Source organism: Canis lupus, chromosome 28 (assembly GCF_011100685.1).
Source record: "Canis lupus familiaris isolate Mischka breed German Shepherd chromosome 28, alternate assembly UU_Cfam_GSD_1.0, whole genome shotgun sequence".
NCBI classification, from domain to species: Eukaryota; Metazoa; Chordata; class Mammalia; order Carnivora; family Canidae; genus Canis; species Canis lupus.
The window spans coordinates 38,768,899-38,784,035 of record NC_049249.1 but is presented as its reverse complement, the minus strand read 5'-3'; the positions used below and the strand labels follow the sequence as shown (position 1 = coordinate 38,784,035).

At 45.9% G+C, this 15,137-nt stretch overlaps 1 protein-coding gene across 1 annotated transcript in view; it reads right to left on the bottom strand.

The window, feature by feature from the left end:
* Positions 1-15,137, bottom strand: part of MGMT (O-6-methylguanine-DNA methyltransferase) — a 280,338-nt gene that overhangs the window by 5,290 nt on the left and 259,911 nt on the right. Inside the window, 1 exon segment of the mRNA NM_001003376.1 lies at positions 2,096-2,235. Coding sequence (NP_001003376.1) covers positions 2,096-2,235 — 140 coding nt within the window.

Sequence of the window (15,137 nt, the reverse complement as noted above, 5' to 3'; positions counted from 1 at the left end):
CTGGCTGCTGTCGGCACGGGAGGGCACCCAGAGGGGTCGGGCCCGTCCGCTGTCGTCACTGCCATTCTCGATCGGGCCCGAGACAGGGAAGTCAATACGTGGACTTTACGGACATTAGACTTTTAAGCCTTGTGAGAGCCTATTTTATAAATTTCAGTGACTGGGGCCATATTTGAACAGAGACATTCATAGAGATTAATAGCAGGAGGGGAGAGTCCTGCTGGTTGCCGAACAATAAATGTTGCTGAATATCGCCACGAGCGTGATCGCTGAACGGTGACGGCGTCTCACCGCCGAGAGTGAGAAAGTGCTGTCAGCGCACGAGGCAGGTGAGGCCGGCGGGACGGGCGCCCGCTGGCAGCGCGTGTTTGCAGAGCACCAGCTGGGGGGGGGGGCGCCCACCACCCCGCCCACGGTGGGATCGGATCCAAGCTCCGTGAGCCGGGGAGTGCACGCGGGCACGGCAGGCACGAGGACCTGGACAGCGGGAGGGTCTCTGTGGGGCCGTGAGGGCCCGAGGCTCCTGTGTTCTCACCACGCGGCGGCCCGTCGTTGGGTCACCCGAGCGAAGCCCCGCTGCTCCTGCTCAGGGCCACGTGCCACCCAGGAAGGGACGTGGGCTTCCTGAGGAACGATGCAGTTCTAACTTTACTGGGAACGTTAATGAAACAAAGAAACAAAAAAAACCCAAACCGCGTGCGCACACACACTCAGGACTCTGACTCGGGGCCACCCCGCACGCCCGCGTGTGTGCCGGCAGCGTCCCCGAGGACATACCGGCCACGTGGCAATTCAAGCACACCAGGTGCGAAGCAGGGCGCCGAGCGGGCCCACCAGCCCACTCAGGGCACAGAGAGGTCAGGGTGTGCAGGGCCGGTTGCCCACGTCACGCACTGCTCCCAATCCCCGGGGGATTTCAATACGGCAGAAAATGGACCTGCAGGGGCCGCGTCTCGGGCAAAAACCAGGCAGTTCTGTGTAAACGCCAACTCTTAGAGGCACCGGGCTCTGCCCTCAGCACGGAGGCAGGAGCAGCAGGCCGGGGCGTGTAGATGCCTGCCTCCCCCCGGTGATCTGGGGGAGGGGGATAACCCTGAAAACAGACCCCAAAAGCTACAGACAGAAAAGCGAGGTCTATCTGATGTCGTGACTTCCCCTCCAGGAGGCGACGGCCCTGCTTCCTCCTCCTGACAGGACGCTGTGCTTCTGTCACCTCAGAGGCTGTCCCACGGCTCCAGGGAGCAGCTCAGGGATGCACGAGCAGGCCCCAGCTGGGCACCGGAGGGGCGACAAGAACTAGAATATTCGGGTCGTGCTCAGTTGTGCGGGGGTCCCCTGTGGACCTGGCGGCCTCGTGGACGGGGCACCACGGCCTCTCCCCCGCTCCCGTGGACTTCCTTTCTGAGGCAGGACGGCCTGCAGCCCAGGCGTGGGGGTGGCCTCTCCTCCTGGTATGACAGGCGTGCAGCCACCCCACGCGGACCCGTCCTCTGGCGAGCGCAGCGTTGCCGGGAGGGAACCTCCCTTTCTGCAAACTCTGACTAGAGGTGCACGGAGGGGAGGGGATGGAGCCACCCCTGGGGAGGCCTCGCCCAAAGGCCACGAATCATCCCCCTCCTGAAGCGAGAGCCCTGGTGTCAGGTTTCCAGCCTCCCTAGGGTCAGGCACACGGGCTGGGTCTGGACCCCCGTCCGTGTCTCCTTCTAGAACGACGCTCCACGCGGGCAGCCTCTCCGTCTGCTTTGTTTCCTGCCGCAGCCCTGGGCCCTGGACGAGTGACACCCACGAGGCGCCCCGTACGCCTAGTTCCCAGATGAGGGGACGGATGTCCACTGGCCACGTTGTCCAGGCGTGGCTCTCCTCCTCCGTACTCACCGTGACCAGGGCCCTGACACACACGGAAGGGGGTGCTTCTGTGGGGACACTTCCCGATCACCCTCGCCAAACACGGGTGGCAGGGACGCAGACCTACCAGTGCCGCAGGGGCCCCGTCACAGGCGCGGCCCCGGCCCCTGGGGGACACGCTTCCATCACGTGGCCCTGGGCCCCCCCAAATGCGGCGCCGAGGCCTCCCCTCCACCCGCGGCCAACTTACAGGATTGCTCCTCATCGCTCCGCCCACGGCCCGCGCGGCTTTCGGGTTGCCTGCCAGGGCTGCTAACTGCTGGTAGGAAACCGTGTCTCCAAACTTCACAAGCTCCAGCAGCTTCCGCAACACCCGCGCGGTGAACGAACCTGAAAGACAATACAGGGCGTCGTCGCGTGGGCCAAGGGCTCCCACAGCTGTACGGGGCTGCCGGTCCTGAAACAGAGAGCACATCAACATACTGGGGTGTCATGCTCAAGAACGCGTGGCCTGTGGCCTTCACCCCCGGCCCCGTCACCGACATCCCACGACGGCGCGTCCCAAATCTGCAACTTCCTCCCCCCTCCGCCCAGGTCCACGCAGGAACACGCGCTGCTCTTCTGGGACCTGTGCATGGGTGAGCTCGTGAGCAGTCCCGTTAGGGAGCACGGGCGGCCCTGCCCGCCGCCGGACTTGAGAGCTTCTCCTACCGCCGGTGAACGTCTGGCCTCGGCCGTGGCACAGAAGGGAAACGAAGCCCCGGGTCGGGCTGGGGTTTTACGCCTCCAGCAGCGAGCGGGCTCAGAAGGCCGAGGGCCACGGCACGCGGGGCGGGCGGTGGGGACCTCGGCTACGGGCGTCTGTAATGAACACGGCTGCAAAAATAAAATGACTTTATTCCCATTTTAATTGACTAACCACATCAAATTGCATTTGTTCTTCATCCTGCTGCCGGGAAGGAACAGGTGAACGCGTGAGAACATTCTCTCCCTTGGCTTCCAGGTTTTAAGAGCTGTTTCCCAGGCACGTGAAGGAGGCCGGTCTGAATCGATACCTATTGTCTTTCCAAAGGAAACACACGGCTCGGGAGCACTGGACACGGAGCCGCGTCCCCCACGGCGGGGGCACCGAGCCCCCGGGGTGGGGGGGGCGGGAGTTCCTGATGGCAGCAACAAAGGGAAGGCTTCCACGGGCAGCAGCGGCGTTCCGGAGTGTGTCCCTAATAGCACTAATTGCACTCAGTGCCAAGCTGGCAAAGTGTGATTTGGTTCTTAAAGGAAACACACCCTTACATGCGTGTTAAATAATAAAAATCACTTCTTAACTGAAGGGAATGATAATCACTTCACTGGAAAAAAAAATCTGTTTAGTCTTTATTATAACATTAAGCAAATTAAACATCAACATAATCCAGGTGATACTAGAACAGGGTCATAAAAGAAATTAACTTTGTTGTTCATTAATTTACATGGATTAGTAGAGGGCAAAAAGATAGCAAATGTGCTCTAGTTTTTTATGATATAATTTCAAACTGTACACCATTTGTGGCAGGAGGGTGACTTTGGGGTTAATCAGGCTGATTTGTCCTTTTAATTGCTTTCTATTCAAAGAAAATTCATTAGATAATGTTCTCTTCAAAATTCATGAATCAATTTAACTGAAGAAACCACATTAACAGCTTTGGGTTCATTAGCACATGCGGTTGTGTTACTGGCTGATTGCTCGGAGGGTTTCCTTAGGCAAACACACTCTGTTTACTGTGATTTCTTCAGAACGGGTTTTGAAATCAAACTGTTAATCATTATCATCTTTGCTGTTGTTGTTATGCCTCACTTAAAAACAAACAAACAAAAACAGGCCAAAAAAAAAAAAGGAGGGAGGAAAAAAGAGAAGGCAGGCTGCCCAGTGATAACTTGGGGAGGAAGCGATTTCAGGGGTGGCGGCCGTCTTAGCAAAGAAATCGAGAGGAGACGGCAAGAGGCAGGGGCCCATGTCCTGCCTTCCTGGGAGAGCCGGGGCTGCTGCTGCTGGTTTTCCGCGATGCCGCCCGATTTCCGGGAGAAGAGCCTGGAACTTTACCCGACCCACAGGACTGCGGGTCGTGCCTAGGCCACCTGGCCACGCGCCTCGCTTCCCTGGCACAGAGGCGACCTATCATAAGACAACCCTAGGTCTGTATATGGGCACAGTTTATCTAACATTTTCAGCTTCGCTGTCAATTTTTCATGGGAGATAATTTCTCACTTTGTACCTAACGTATTAGGAAAAATAGCTCGAAGAATGTAATATTTTGCAATCACGCACATCGTTTTATAAAATGTATCTGAAAACTCAATTTCACCCTGTAGGGAGCAAAGGCATTAATTAGTGTGAGCAGCTTTCAGAGACGGTGCCTTTAACCCCAACCCGTGCAAAATCAGACGACAAAACTGCTCTCCTTGCGAGGAGGGGCCGATGCTTCCAGTTGTTAAATATCATCCTAACATGTAGTAAAACCTTCCCATAAAAATTAACATACGTGGATGTGGAAAATCTATTTCCCGGAGGTTGAGGTGTCCGCGTAAGTCCTCGGCGCAGACCATCCTTTCAGGTGGCCCAAAGGGCAGCCGTTAGATGACGCTGCTTCTCGCTCCCATTTACGGCCTTCCCCGGACAGCAGGTGTGACCCCAGAGCCGTGCGGGGTGGCCTCTGGTGGCCGCAGTCACCCTCTCCTCCCCACCCTTTTCCTCCTGCCGTCCTGGGATCTGAGCACGGCCAAGGCAGGCCCTGCTGGAGCAGACTGATGCTAGAGTCCCCCTGCCCTGGGGACAAAGCCACTGTCACGTTCGCGTGGGTGGCCGCTTAGACCTACCCACCACGATCACCCAACCCGCCCACGGCTGCTCCTGCATGCTGTCCGGCCAGACTGTAGGTCACCAGCGTCCCCGGGCTGGCGAGGGGCTCTCCACCGCCGCCCGTGGAAGATGTCATTCTATGTCACGGACACCAGGGTTTTATGTGAGCTCTTCTCATGCCACTGGTGGGAGTCGAGATGAGGGAGGCTTCACCAGTGCACTGGGGCTGACACAGCCCAGGGTGGCCCTGACGAGGGAGCCTAGGCAGGCAGTCAACTCCACAAGTTGGACGGGAGGAAGTGACCAGGGGCCACTGTCTTCCTTCCCAGTGACAACCACCGTTGTGAGGCCTCCCTGGACAGACACGGCCCACGCCCCACCAGGCACCACCAAGCTCGAGGACAGCTGGTCAATGGCAGGGCTGGGCCTGGAGACTGGTCTCCTCTGCTCCAATGAGGGAGAGCACCATGCTTTCCAGTTCTTAGGGGACAGAATCATTCTTTCAAGGTGACCTTTGTGGCAGGGTGCAGTGTCCGGCGAAGGGCCGTCTTTCAGCTGCCCGGGCCCTGGGGCTCTCCACCACCAGGCTGCAGCTAGCTGGCACAGGCAGGTATACAAGGACAGGGGTGCCTGGGGCCCACAAGGCTGGCTGCCCTCTGGGCCCCGCCAACGGGGCACCTCAGGAGCTATCACGGGGTGGGAAGGGCGCTGCCCGCAAGGGGCTGCGGAAGCTGTTTGCCACATCTGTGCACAGAGAGCAGTGCCCACAATCCTGCAGGATTTTCTTGCATGTCATCCAATGGCTTGGTATCCGTGGCACAGACTGTGGCTATTGGATAGGTTTTCAAGTTTCCAAGGGCTCTTCACTTCCAGGCCTGGCCTTCTGTTGCTCCTGGCACAGAGGGAGCCCCCGGGCTGGCACACTGGAGTTCCCGAGAACCTGGAGGGTGTGAAGCCAGTTTTCTGATCCAGTGGATCTAGAGGAGGGTTTTGATAGGATGCATCCTGAAGCGCAAACGGGGCTGACGTGACCTGATGTTGCCTGACCATTAGTGCAGCCGGGACTGACTGTCCAAGAATGAGCCTGGGAGGAAGTACGGGAAGATGACCGGGAATGGGGGCCCGGGTTCCAGGTAAGATGCAGTCAGCACACTTCACCCTTTTTTCCATGGGCTGCCTGTACAGCATCTGGGCGGAATGCACTTGAGTGCTGTGGAAAGCAAAACAGGAGCAGGCAGCCTGGGAAGATGACAGGAATCTGAGGAAGCACTGAGATGATGCACGACTTCACCATTTCATCTATGTCCTCCCCAGCCCAGACCGGCTGCAGCCTGCACCTGGGAGGGGCCGCTGGTGCATACAGGGCACCCCAGAGCTCTCATCCACCCTGAGGAGGGAGAAGGGTGTCCTGATGCTCAGAGTGGAGGAATCGTTCGCTTTCTGGTACTATCTCTGAACTCCTGCACCCCAGCCCCCAAGCAATCAGGAGGGGCTCATGTCCTTTCCTGCTAGGAGGAGCTGGGGGTCCATAGGTGAGCAGGGCCCTGCTGCTTTTCTCCTCTGTCTTGTCAGTGCTCAGCTCCAGAGGTAGGTGTGATCCAGGAAGTGTGTGGCACGCTGGGGTAAGTAAGGTCAAATTTTAAGTGGGGACCAAACAGGATCTCAGAAAACTCCAAAGTAGTGGGGAGACTGTGGATGGAGAGAGGCTTGGCAAAGCATGCTGGTAAGCTGTTTGTAAATCCCTGGCCTGAGCCCTGACCTGTTCATGTGTAGATCTGACTTTGCATCAAAGACTTGGAGAACTAAGGGAAAGGTCCAGACTGGCCACTGATGGGCTCACGGGCTGGAAGACATGAAAAGGACCACAGAGTCTGTAAAATGACATGGACATCGAAAGCACAACCTGAAGAAGCCTGGTCAGAACTTAGGAGCCCAATCCATCCAAGGTTAGTGCCTTCTCAGCAATAATAGTGCTGTTATACATGCACACGAACCTCAGACCATGACTGTCAAAGTGATCAGGACACAATCCAAAATGACTTTGCAAACCGAGCAAACAAAGAATCAGAAAAACCTCAATTCCTCGTGGGAAAGAATCAACAAACCTCAAGGGTGGGATAACGCAGGAGTCAGAATCACCTGACATTTTCTCCGCCCAAGTTTTGAGGATTTAACTGACAAAATTATAAGATATTTAAAATGTACGACGTGATAATTTCATATATATCTGATAACTTTAAAGGATCTGTAGTAAAGATGCTGCAAGAAGGGAAAATACTCTTAAACAAGAAAATAAAAGGAAAAAAAATAATAAAAAAACAAGAAGACACAAAGTTTCAAAGAAATTCAAGTTACAGGGAAGAATCAAATGGAAATTTAGTGTAGAAAAAAAATGTGAAAACTCCATGGTCTCAATAGCAGCATGGAGATGCCAGAGGAAAGAGTCAATGAACTGAAGTCAACAGAAATTTTCCTATCCGAAAAACAGAGAAAAACACGTTAAAAACAAACAACAAAAAACCAGAAAGAGCCTCAGGGACATGTAGGACAAAGCCAACAGTCTAACATTCATGTTATTGGAGTTACAAAAGAGGAAAAAAAAAAAGAGTATGGGGTACAAAGCAATTTGAACCAATTAGAGCTAGAACTTTTCCAACTTGGCAAAAGATATACAATGACAGGCTTCTTAGCCCAGGAAACCACAAACAGGACACACCCAGAGAAATCTACTCCCAGACATAGCATGATGAAGCTGGTGAAATCTAAAGATCAAGAAAGAAAAAAAAAAAAACCCTCAAAAACAACCAGAGAAAAATGATGTGTTATTTATAGAGGAACAAGTTTTGAATGACTGTAGAATTCTCATCAGAAACCACGGAGGTCAGAGGAGGTGAAATAGCAATTTTAAAGTGCTGAAAGAAACTCAGAATTCTAGATCAGTGTAAAAAAAAAAACAAAACTCTTCATAAATAAAGCTAAAATAAAGACATGTCCAGTTAGAAACAAAGATCCCGTGTTGCCAGCAGACACGAGCTAGAAGAATTACTGAAAGACGGTCTTCAGCAAGAAGGGACATAAGACTGGAGGGGCAGCCGGAAACCTTAGCAGTAAGGGCAGACAAAAGCTGTGGTAATTATCTGGCTAAATATCACAGACTCTTCTTCTGTTGAGTTCTTTGAAATATGTCTGATGATTGAAAGGAAAATCCTAACATTACCAGATAAGATTTTCAATGTACATAAGAACAAAATATAAGATACTTGTAACATAAAGCAAGAGTGTCCGAGGATCTACATGTGGTAAGGTGGTCAATACAAATTCCAATCAGACTGTGAAAGTATAAGTATTGTAATAATCCTTATAAACAGATAACATAATAAAAAAACCCAACAGATAAACTAAAATGCTAAAAAAGGTTGAAAAACAGAGAAGATAAAAAATAATTATGTATTAATAACATAAAACAAATGAAACAAATGTTACATTTAAATAGAAATTATATCATATTAATGATCACATTAAATGTAAATGGTCTTTCTTCAACCAATGAGAAGATAACAGTGTGCCAGACGGATTGAAATAAAGAACCCAAGTATGTGTTATCTACAAGAAATTTACTTCAGGGATGCCTGGGTGGCTCAGTGCTTGAGTGTCTGCCTTTGGCTCCGGGCGTGACCCTGGGGTCCTGGGATTGAGTCCCACATCAGGTTCCCTGCAAGGAGCCTGCTTCTCCGCCTCTCTCTGTCTCTCTCTCTCTTATGAATAAATAAATAAATACATCTTTTTAAAAAAAAGAAATTCAAAGAATAGATACAGATGGCTTAAAACTAAAAGGATGGAAAAAGTATACCAGGTAAATAGTAATCTAAGAAAAAGGATTATCAGACAAAGTAGATTTAAGAGCACAATTTCTAGAGGTGAATTAATTTTTACCACTATTACATAGTGACAAAAGGGACAGCTCACAAAAATGACATGGCCCCAAAACATTTATGTACCAATAAGATAGTTTCAAATACATAAAACAGAAACTGACAAAACTGAAAGGAGAATTAGACCAACCCACAATCATACTTGGAGACTTCACTTCTCTATCAGTAACTAGCAGATGTAGCTGACAGAAAATCAAGGATACAGAATGAAAAATACCATCAACCAACTGGTTTCAACTGACATTTACACAACACTCTACCCAATAACAACAGAGCATATATTCCTTCCAAATGCACATAAAAAAAAACTGACCAAGATATATATTCTGGGTCACAAAACAAACTAACAGATTTGAAATAACTGAATTCATTCAAGTCATATTCTCTGATCGTAATGGAATTAGACTAGACATTAAGAACAAAAAGATAACTGGAAACCTCCAAAAATTTGGACAGAAATAAGGCACTTTTATTTGTTTTAAAGATTTACTTATTATTTTAGAGAGAGCAAGCGAACATGTACTTGTTAGGGGGGAAGGGAAGTACTTGAGAATCTCAAGTACTCTCCCCGCTGAGCCTGGATCCTGATGTGGGGCTCTATCTCACAACCCTGAGACTATGACCTGAGACAAAATCAAGAGTTGGATGTTTAACCAACTGAGCAACCCAAGTGCCCCCCAGATAAGGCACTTTTAAATAACCCCTGCGTCACAGAGAAAGTCTTAAGGGAAATTTAAAAAATACATTGAACTGAATGATCCTGGAAATACAGTGTATCACAATTTATAGGATACAGCTGAAGGAACATTTAAGAGGTAAATATACATTAAGTGCTTATTTTTATTTTTTATTCTTTTAAAGATTTATTTGAGAGAGAGGCATATATGTAAGTGTGTACAAATGGGAAGAGCAGACGGAGAAGGAAAGAGAATCTCAAGCAGACTCCATTCTGAGCGTGAAGCCCAATGCAGGGCTTGATCCCAGGACCCTGCGATCATGACCTGAATCAAAACCAAGAGTTGAATGCTTAACTGACTGAGCCACCAAGGCACCTCTTAAGTGCATATTTTAGAGAAGAAGAATCTCAGGTTAATAATGTAAGCTTTCAATTTTAAACAGGAAAAAGCAAAAACAAAACAAAATAAAAACAAACACCTAAGGAAGGAAATAAAAGTAATAGCAGAAAACAGTGAAATTGAAATAAGAAAAATGATAGAGTAAAATACATGAGACCCAAACGGGCTTCTTTGAAAAGATCAATAAAATAGATAAACTTTTAGCAAGATTGATAAAAAAAAGAGAAGAAACAAGTTATCAACATCAGACCTAAAAGCAGGATGTCACAACTGACTTCACAAACATTAACTGGAGAATGAAATATTCCTATAAACAACTCTTGGCACAATATTCAACAACACAGATCAACTAGACCAATGTATCAAAAACTACAAACGACCAAATCAGATCCAAGATGATGTAGATAACTGGGACAGTCCCACAGCTATCAAAGAACTTGAACTCAGAGTTTAAAACCTTCTGAAATAAGGTAATTTTACAGCAAAACCTAATAAACACTTAAGGAAAGAATACATCAACTCAGGATAATCCTTTATAGAAAACAGAAGAGCAGGGAACACTTCCCAAGGCACTTTACATTATCAAAACATCAAAATCCAGAAAAGTATAGATTAATATTTCTCATTAACATGTATGCAAAAATTCTCAATGAAGTACTGGCAGATCAAATTTAGCAATATAAAAAAGAATGAGACAGTAAAATTAAGTGGAGTTTGTCTGAGGAATGTAAAGCTGATTTAATATCTGAAAAATGAACCTCTATATAAAGCTATAATCAAGACAGTGTGTATTAATGAAAGGATACATAAATTAATGAGACAGAATAGAAACAGATCCACACAAATACAGAAGCAAAATCAATTCAATGGAAAAATGACCATATTTCCAAAAAATGGTTTGGGAACACTGGACAGGCATCTTTCACAAAAACTAACTAAAAATAGATCATAAACTTAAATCTAAAAGGCAAAACTATAAAACTTCCAGAAGATAATACAGGAGAACAATATAGGTGACTGTGGGTTTAGGGAAGTTTTTAAACATAGTATGATCCGTGAAAGAAAAGTAGTTGGACCTTATTAAAATTAATTTCTGCTCTGTGAAAAGTGATGTTAAGATACTGAGAAGAAGAGCTACAAGCTGAAAAAACATATTTGTACAACATATATCTAATAAAGGCCTTGTATCTAAACTATGCAAAGAATTCTTAAGAACTCAACAATAAGAAAATTATAAAATGGCAAAAGTACATCTTGCCAAAGAAGATATACAGATACAAATTAAGCATATGAAGAGATTTTTAAAATTATTGATCAGGGATTACAAATTAAAACAATCAGATGCAATGATACATCTATTAGAATGGCTACACAATCAAACTTTACTGATTGCTGATGAGGATGTGAAATGACACGGATACTCACCACTGCTGATGAAAATGCAAAAACAGTACAGCTACTTTGGAGAAAATTTGGCAGTTTCTTACCAAACTATATAGAAGCTTACTCTATGAACCAGTAATTGCACTCCTGAATATCTACTCAACTTATCTGAAAACCTATGGCCACAGAGAAACCTGCATACAAATGTTGACAGCAGCTTTATTCACTTATTGGTAAAAACTGGAAGCAACGGAGATGTCCTTCAACAGAAAATGGATATACAATGGAACATCCATACAACAGAATATTATTCATACAAAGAGTGAATTATCAAGCTCCCAAATGACATGGAATTATCTCAATGTATATTGCTAAGTGAAAGAAACAAGTCTGAAAAAGCTACATACCGTATGATCCCAACTATGTGATACTTTGGAAAAGGAAAGCAAAAGACAAAGAATAACATTCTATGAAACATATGCAAATTGGCAACAGCACACACACAAAAAAGCATTTAGAAGACTGAAGGATCACAGGGACAAGTGCAGACTGTGACAAGAGAATCTAAGTGTATTACAACTTATGAACAACCCTACTAACGTTGGTGGGAGGGATAAGTGGTGACCTAATTCTGGAAATGAGTAGAGTCTGTAAGACTAAGGGTAAAAGGAATTGCATAAATACACTCTACTTGATAAAGCCGTTTCCCGTGGGGGTAACAAGGTTCTCATACTGCTAAATGGTATACTGGACTGGAACAATGAACTAAATGGCTGGTGGAAGGTGCAAGCCAGTTTTATTCTCAATTTTTCCCCAGAAAATCCACAAGTGGTCTAAAAATATATTAAAAATAAGCTAATATGATCCACAATATTAACAGCTTAATGAAAAAAAAATAATTTTATCAATTGAGGCAAAAATAAAATGTCAACAAAATTCAACATCCATTCATGATAAAACCTCTCAACCATTTAGGAATAAGAAGTAATGTCCTCAACTAATACTAAAAGTATTGACCACAAACAAACACACAAATAAAACCCTAGAGCTAACATACTTAATTGTGAACAACTGATTGCTTTCCCCTCAAGATTACAAAAAATGTGAGGATGCCCACTACTAGTCAATATCATAGTGGAAGTTCTATAAAGAAAAATAAATAAAAGCCATACATTTTTAAAAAAAGAAAATCATCTTTATTTATAGACAACATGATTGGTTGTCTATGGTAAAACACTAAGGAATCTACCAAAAAAAAAAAAATGTTAGAATGAGATTAGCTAGGTCACCAGATACAAAATCAACATAGCAAAAATTTTAGGTTACTGATAATAGCTCTACCCCCAAAGACTTAGATGTAAATCTAAAATTATATACAAAATGCTATGCTGAAAATTACAACATTCTGCTAAAAGAAATCAGAAAATACATAAATAATTTGAGAGACATACCATGTTCATGGATAGGAAGATTTAATATAAAAATTTCAGTTTTCTACAAACTAATCTATAAATTTATTTCCATTCCAGTCAAAATCCCATCCAGTCATAAAAGGGGAATTTATTGTAGCTACAGACACTGATTTTAAAACTTACATGGAGAGGCAAAGGAACTTGAATACTCAATATTTTGAAAAATGACACAAGAAAAGTTGAATTAGCACTAGCAAGTTTTTCAAGATTTACTATGCTATAATCAAGATAATGTGAAATTTGTGAAGAGATAAACATATAACTTGATGGAACCTAATAGAGATTTCTAAGAGATCCGCAAAAATATGTCCAAGTGGCTTCTGATCAAGGTACAAAAGCATTTTAATGAAAAAAGGATATTTTTAAAAAGTGTTGTATACACTGAATCCTGATGTTAATATTTTATCTTATAAAAATTCAAAATAGGGCAGCCCTGGTGGTGCAGTGGTTTAGTGCCACCTGCAGCCTGGGGTGTGATCCTGGAGACCCAGGATCGAGTCCCACATCGGGCTCCCTGCATGGAGCCTGCTTCTCCCTCTGCCTGTGTCTCTGCCAATCTCTCTCTCTCTCTCTGTGTGTCTCTATGAATAAATAATTAAAAAAAAAATCTAAAAAAATTCAAAATAGATCATAACTCTGAATGCAAAGCTTTAAAAACATTTTATTTTATTTATTTATTTTTAAGATTTTTAATTTATTCATGATATACACAGAGAAAGAGAGAGAGAGGCAGAGACACAGGCAGAGGGAGAAGCAGGCTCCATGCAGGAAGCCTGATGTGGGACTCGATCCCAAGTCTCCAGGATCACACCCTGGGCCAAAAGCAGGTGCTAAACTGCTGAGCCACCCAGGGATCCCCTTTAAAAACATTTTAAAAGGAAATATAAGAGAAAATCTTTGTGACTTGGAACTAGGCAAACAGTTCTTAGACATGTCATCAAAAGCACAGTCCATAAGTTAAAAAAATAAATTGGACTTCATTGAAATGAAAAAAAAAAAACACAACACACATTGGTCTGTGCAAGTTAGTGTTAATAGAATGTAATACAACATATAGACTGGGAGAAAATATCTGGAAATAACATACCCCACAGATAACTTAAAACCACAATACATAAAGAACTCTCTAAATTCAACAGTAATACAAAAAACTACCTAAATTAAAAAATAGGCAAAAGACTTGAAGTGACAGGTCATCAGGAGGGCAGATGATCAGTAAATGGGCACATGAATAAATGTTCAACCTAAACCTAACTGACCATCAGGGAATTGCCAATTAAACCCACAATGAGATGGCGTGACGTATCTGTTAGAACGGCTATCACAACAATTATATAAAAAATGAGGGCACATCTGCACTGTGGCATACGACAGTTAAAAGGCATAAACTGTAGGTACATAGGATTTTTTAAAAAGATTTTTATTTATTCATGAGAGACACACACAGAGAGAGACGAGAGGCAGACACAGGCAGAGGGAGAAGCAGGCTCCATGCAGGGAGCCCGACGTGGGACTCGATCCCGGGTCTCCAGGATCACGCCCTGGGTTGAAGGCAGCGCTAAACTGCTGAGCCACCCAGGCTGCCCGGTACATACGATTTGGATGGATCTCAAAGGCACTAAGCTCAATGACGAAGGCAGGCTCTGAAGGTTAAACAGTGATGCATCTATGGGATATTCCCATAGGGATGGAGAATAGATCAGGGATTGCTAAGAGTCAGTAGAAAGGTTGGGGGCAGGAGCTGCTGTGACAACAGAGGGGCAGTAGGAGGGAGTTTTTAGGATGATGCACCCTGAGTCCCGCCTATGTGGCAGTGACAGGGATCCATACATGTATCAAAATTCACGGCACTGTATACACCACAAAAAGTCAATTTTACTATATAGGTTAACTTAAAAAAATAAGTTGAAAAACAGAGGGAAGTATTTTCTAAACACCTTTTCTTTAATCAATCTCTTTAGAGTCCAACATACCTACTTAAAATGGAGCCTAGGTCACACTCCTTGCAAACTATTTCCCCTCTGCAAGGCCCTCATCACCCCTCAGTGCTCTCAGTAGGTCACCACAGGGGTCCCTTCGGTTTGCCCAGCTCCCCAAGAGCAAGGACCTGCCTTATGGGTCCCATCCCAATAGTCCAGTTCTGTGGCTGAGCCAGCGTAGGCATCTAGTGGTCATCTAGTGGATGAATGAAGGGTGGGCAGGTGGAAGCAGTGGGCCTGGTCTTCCCAGCATTCGTTTGGGGATGGTCCCTGTGCTCATGGGGGACACCCCTTCCACAGGACACACAGCAGCCGTTTCCACCTGAGCAACCGGGACCTAGAATGGACTACCTGGGCATCAACTTCAACTTGCAAAGCCCAACTCAGGTGTTCCTGCAATTAGCAGTGGAGGCCAAGGCCACTGAAGCCAAGAGGAAGCTGCTCAACTTGTACGCGTGGCCAGGGATGCGTTTCTGTCGGTGCACAGTCCTGACCCAAGTCCTGTGGCTGATGGGCCCCTGTGGCCGCATAGACATGCAGGGGAAGAACTGCTGCTGCTGGCCAGGGGGCAGGGCTCAGCAGGCTTTGTCACCAGCTTGCAGGCAGGGACCTGG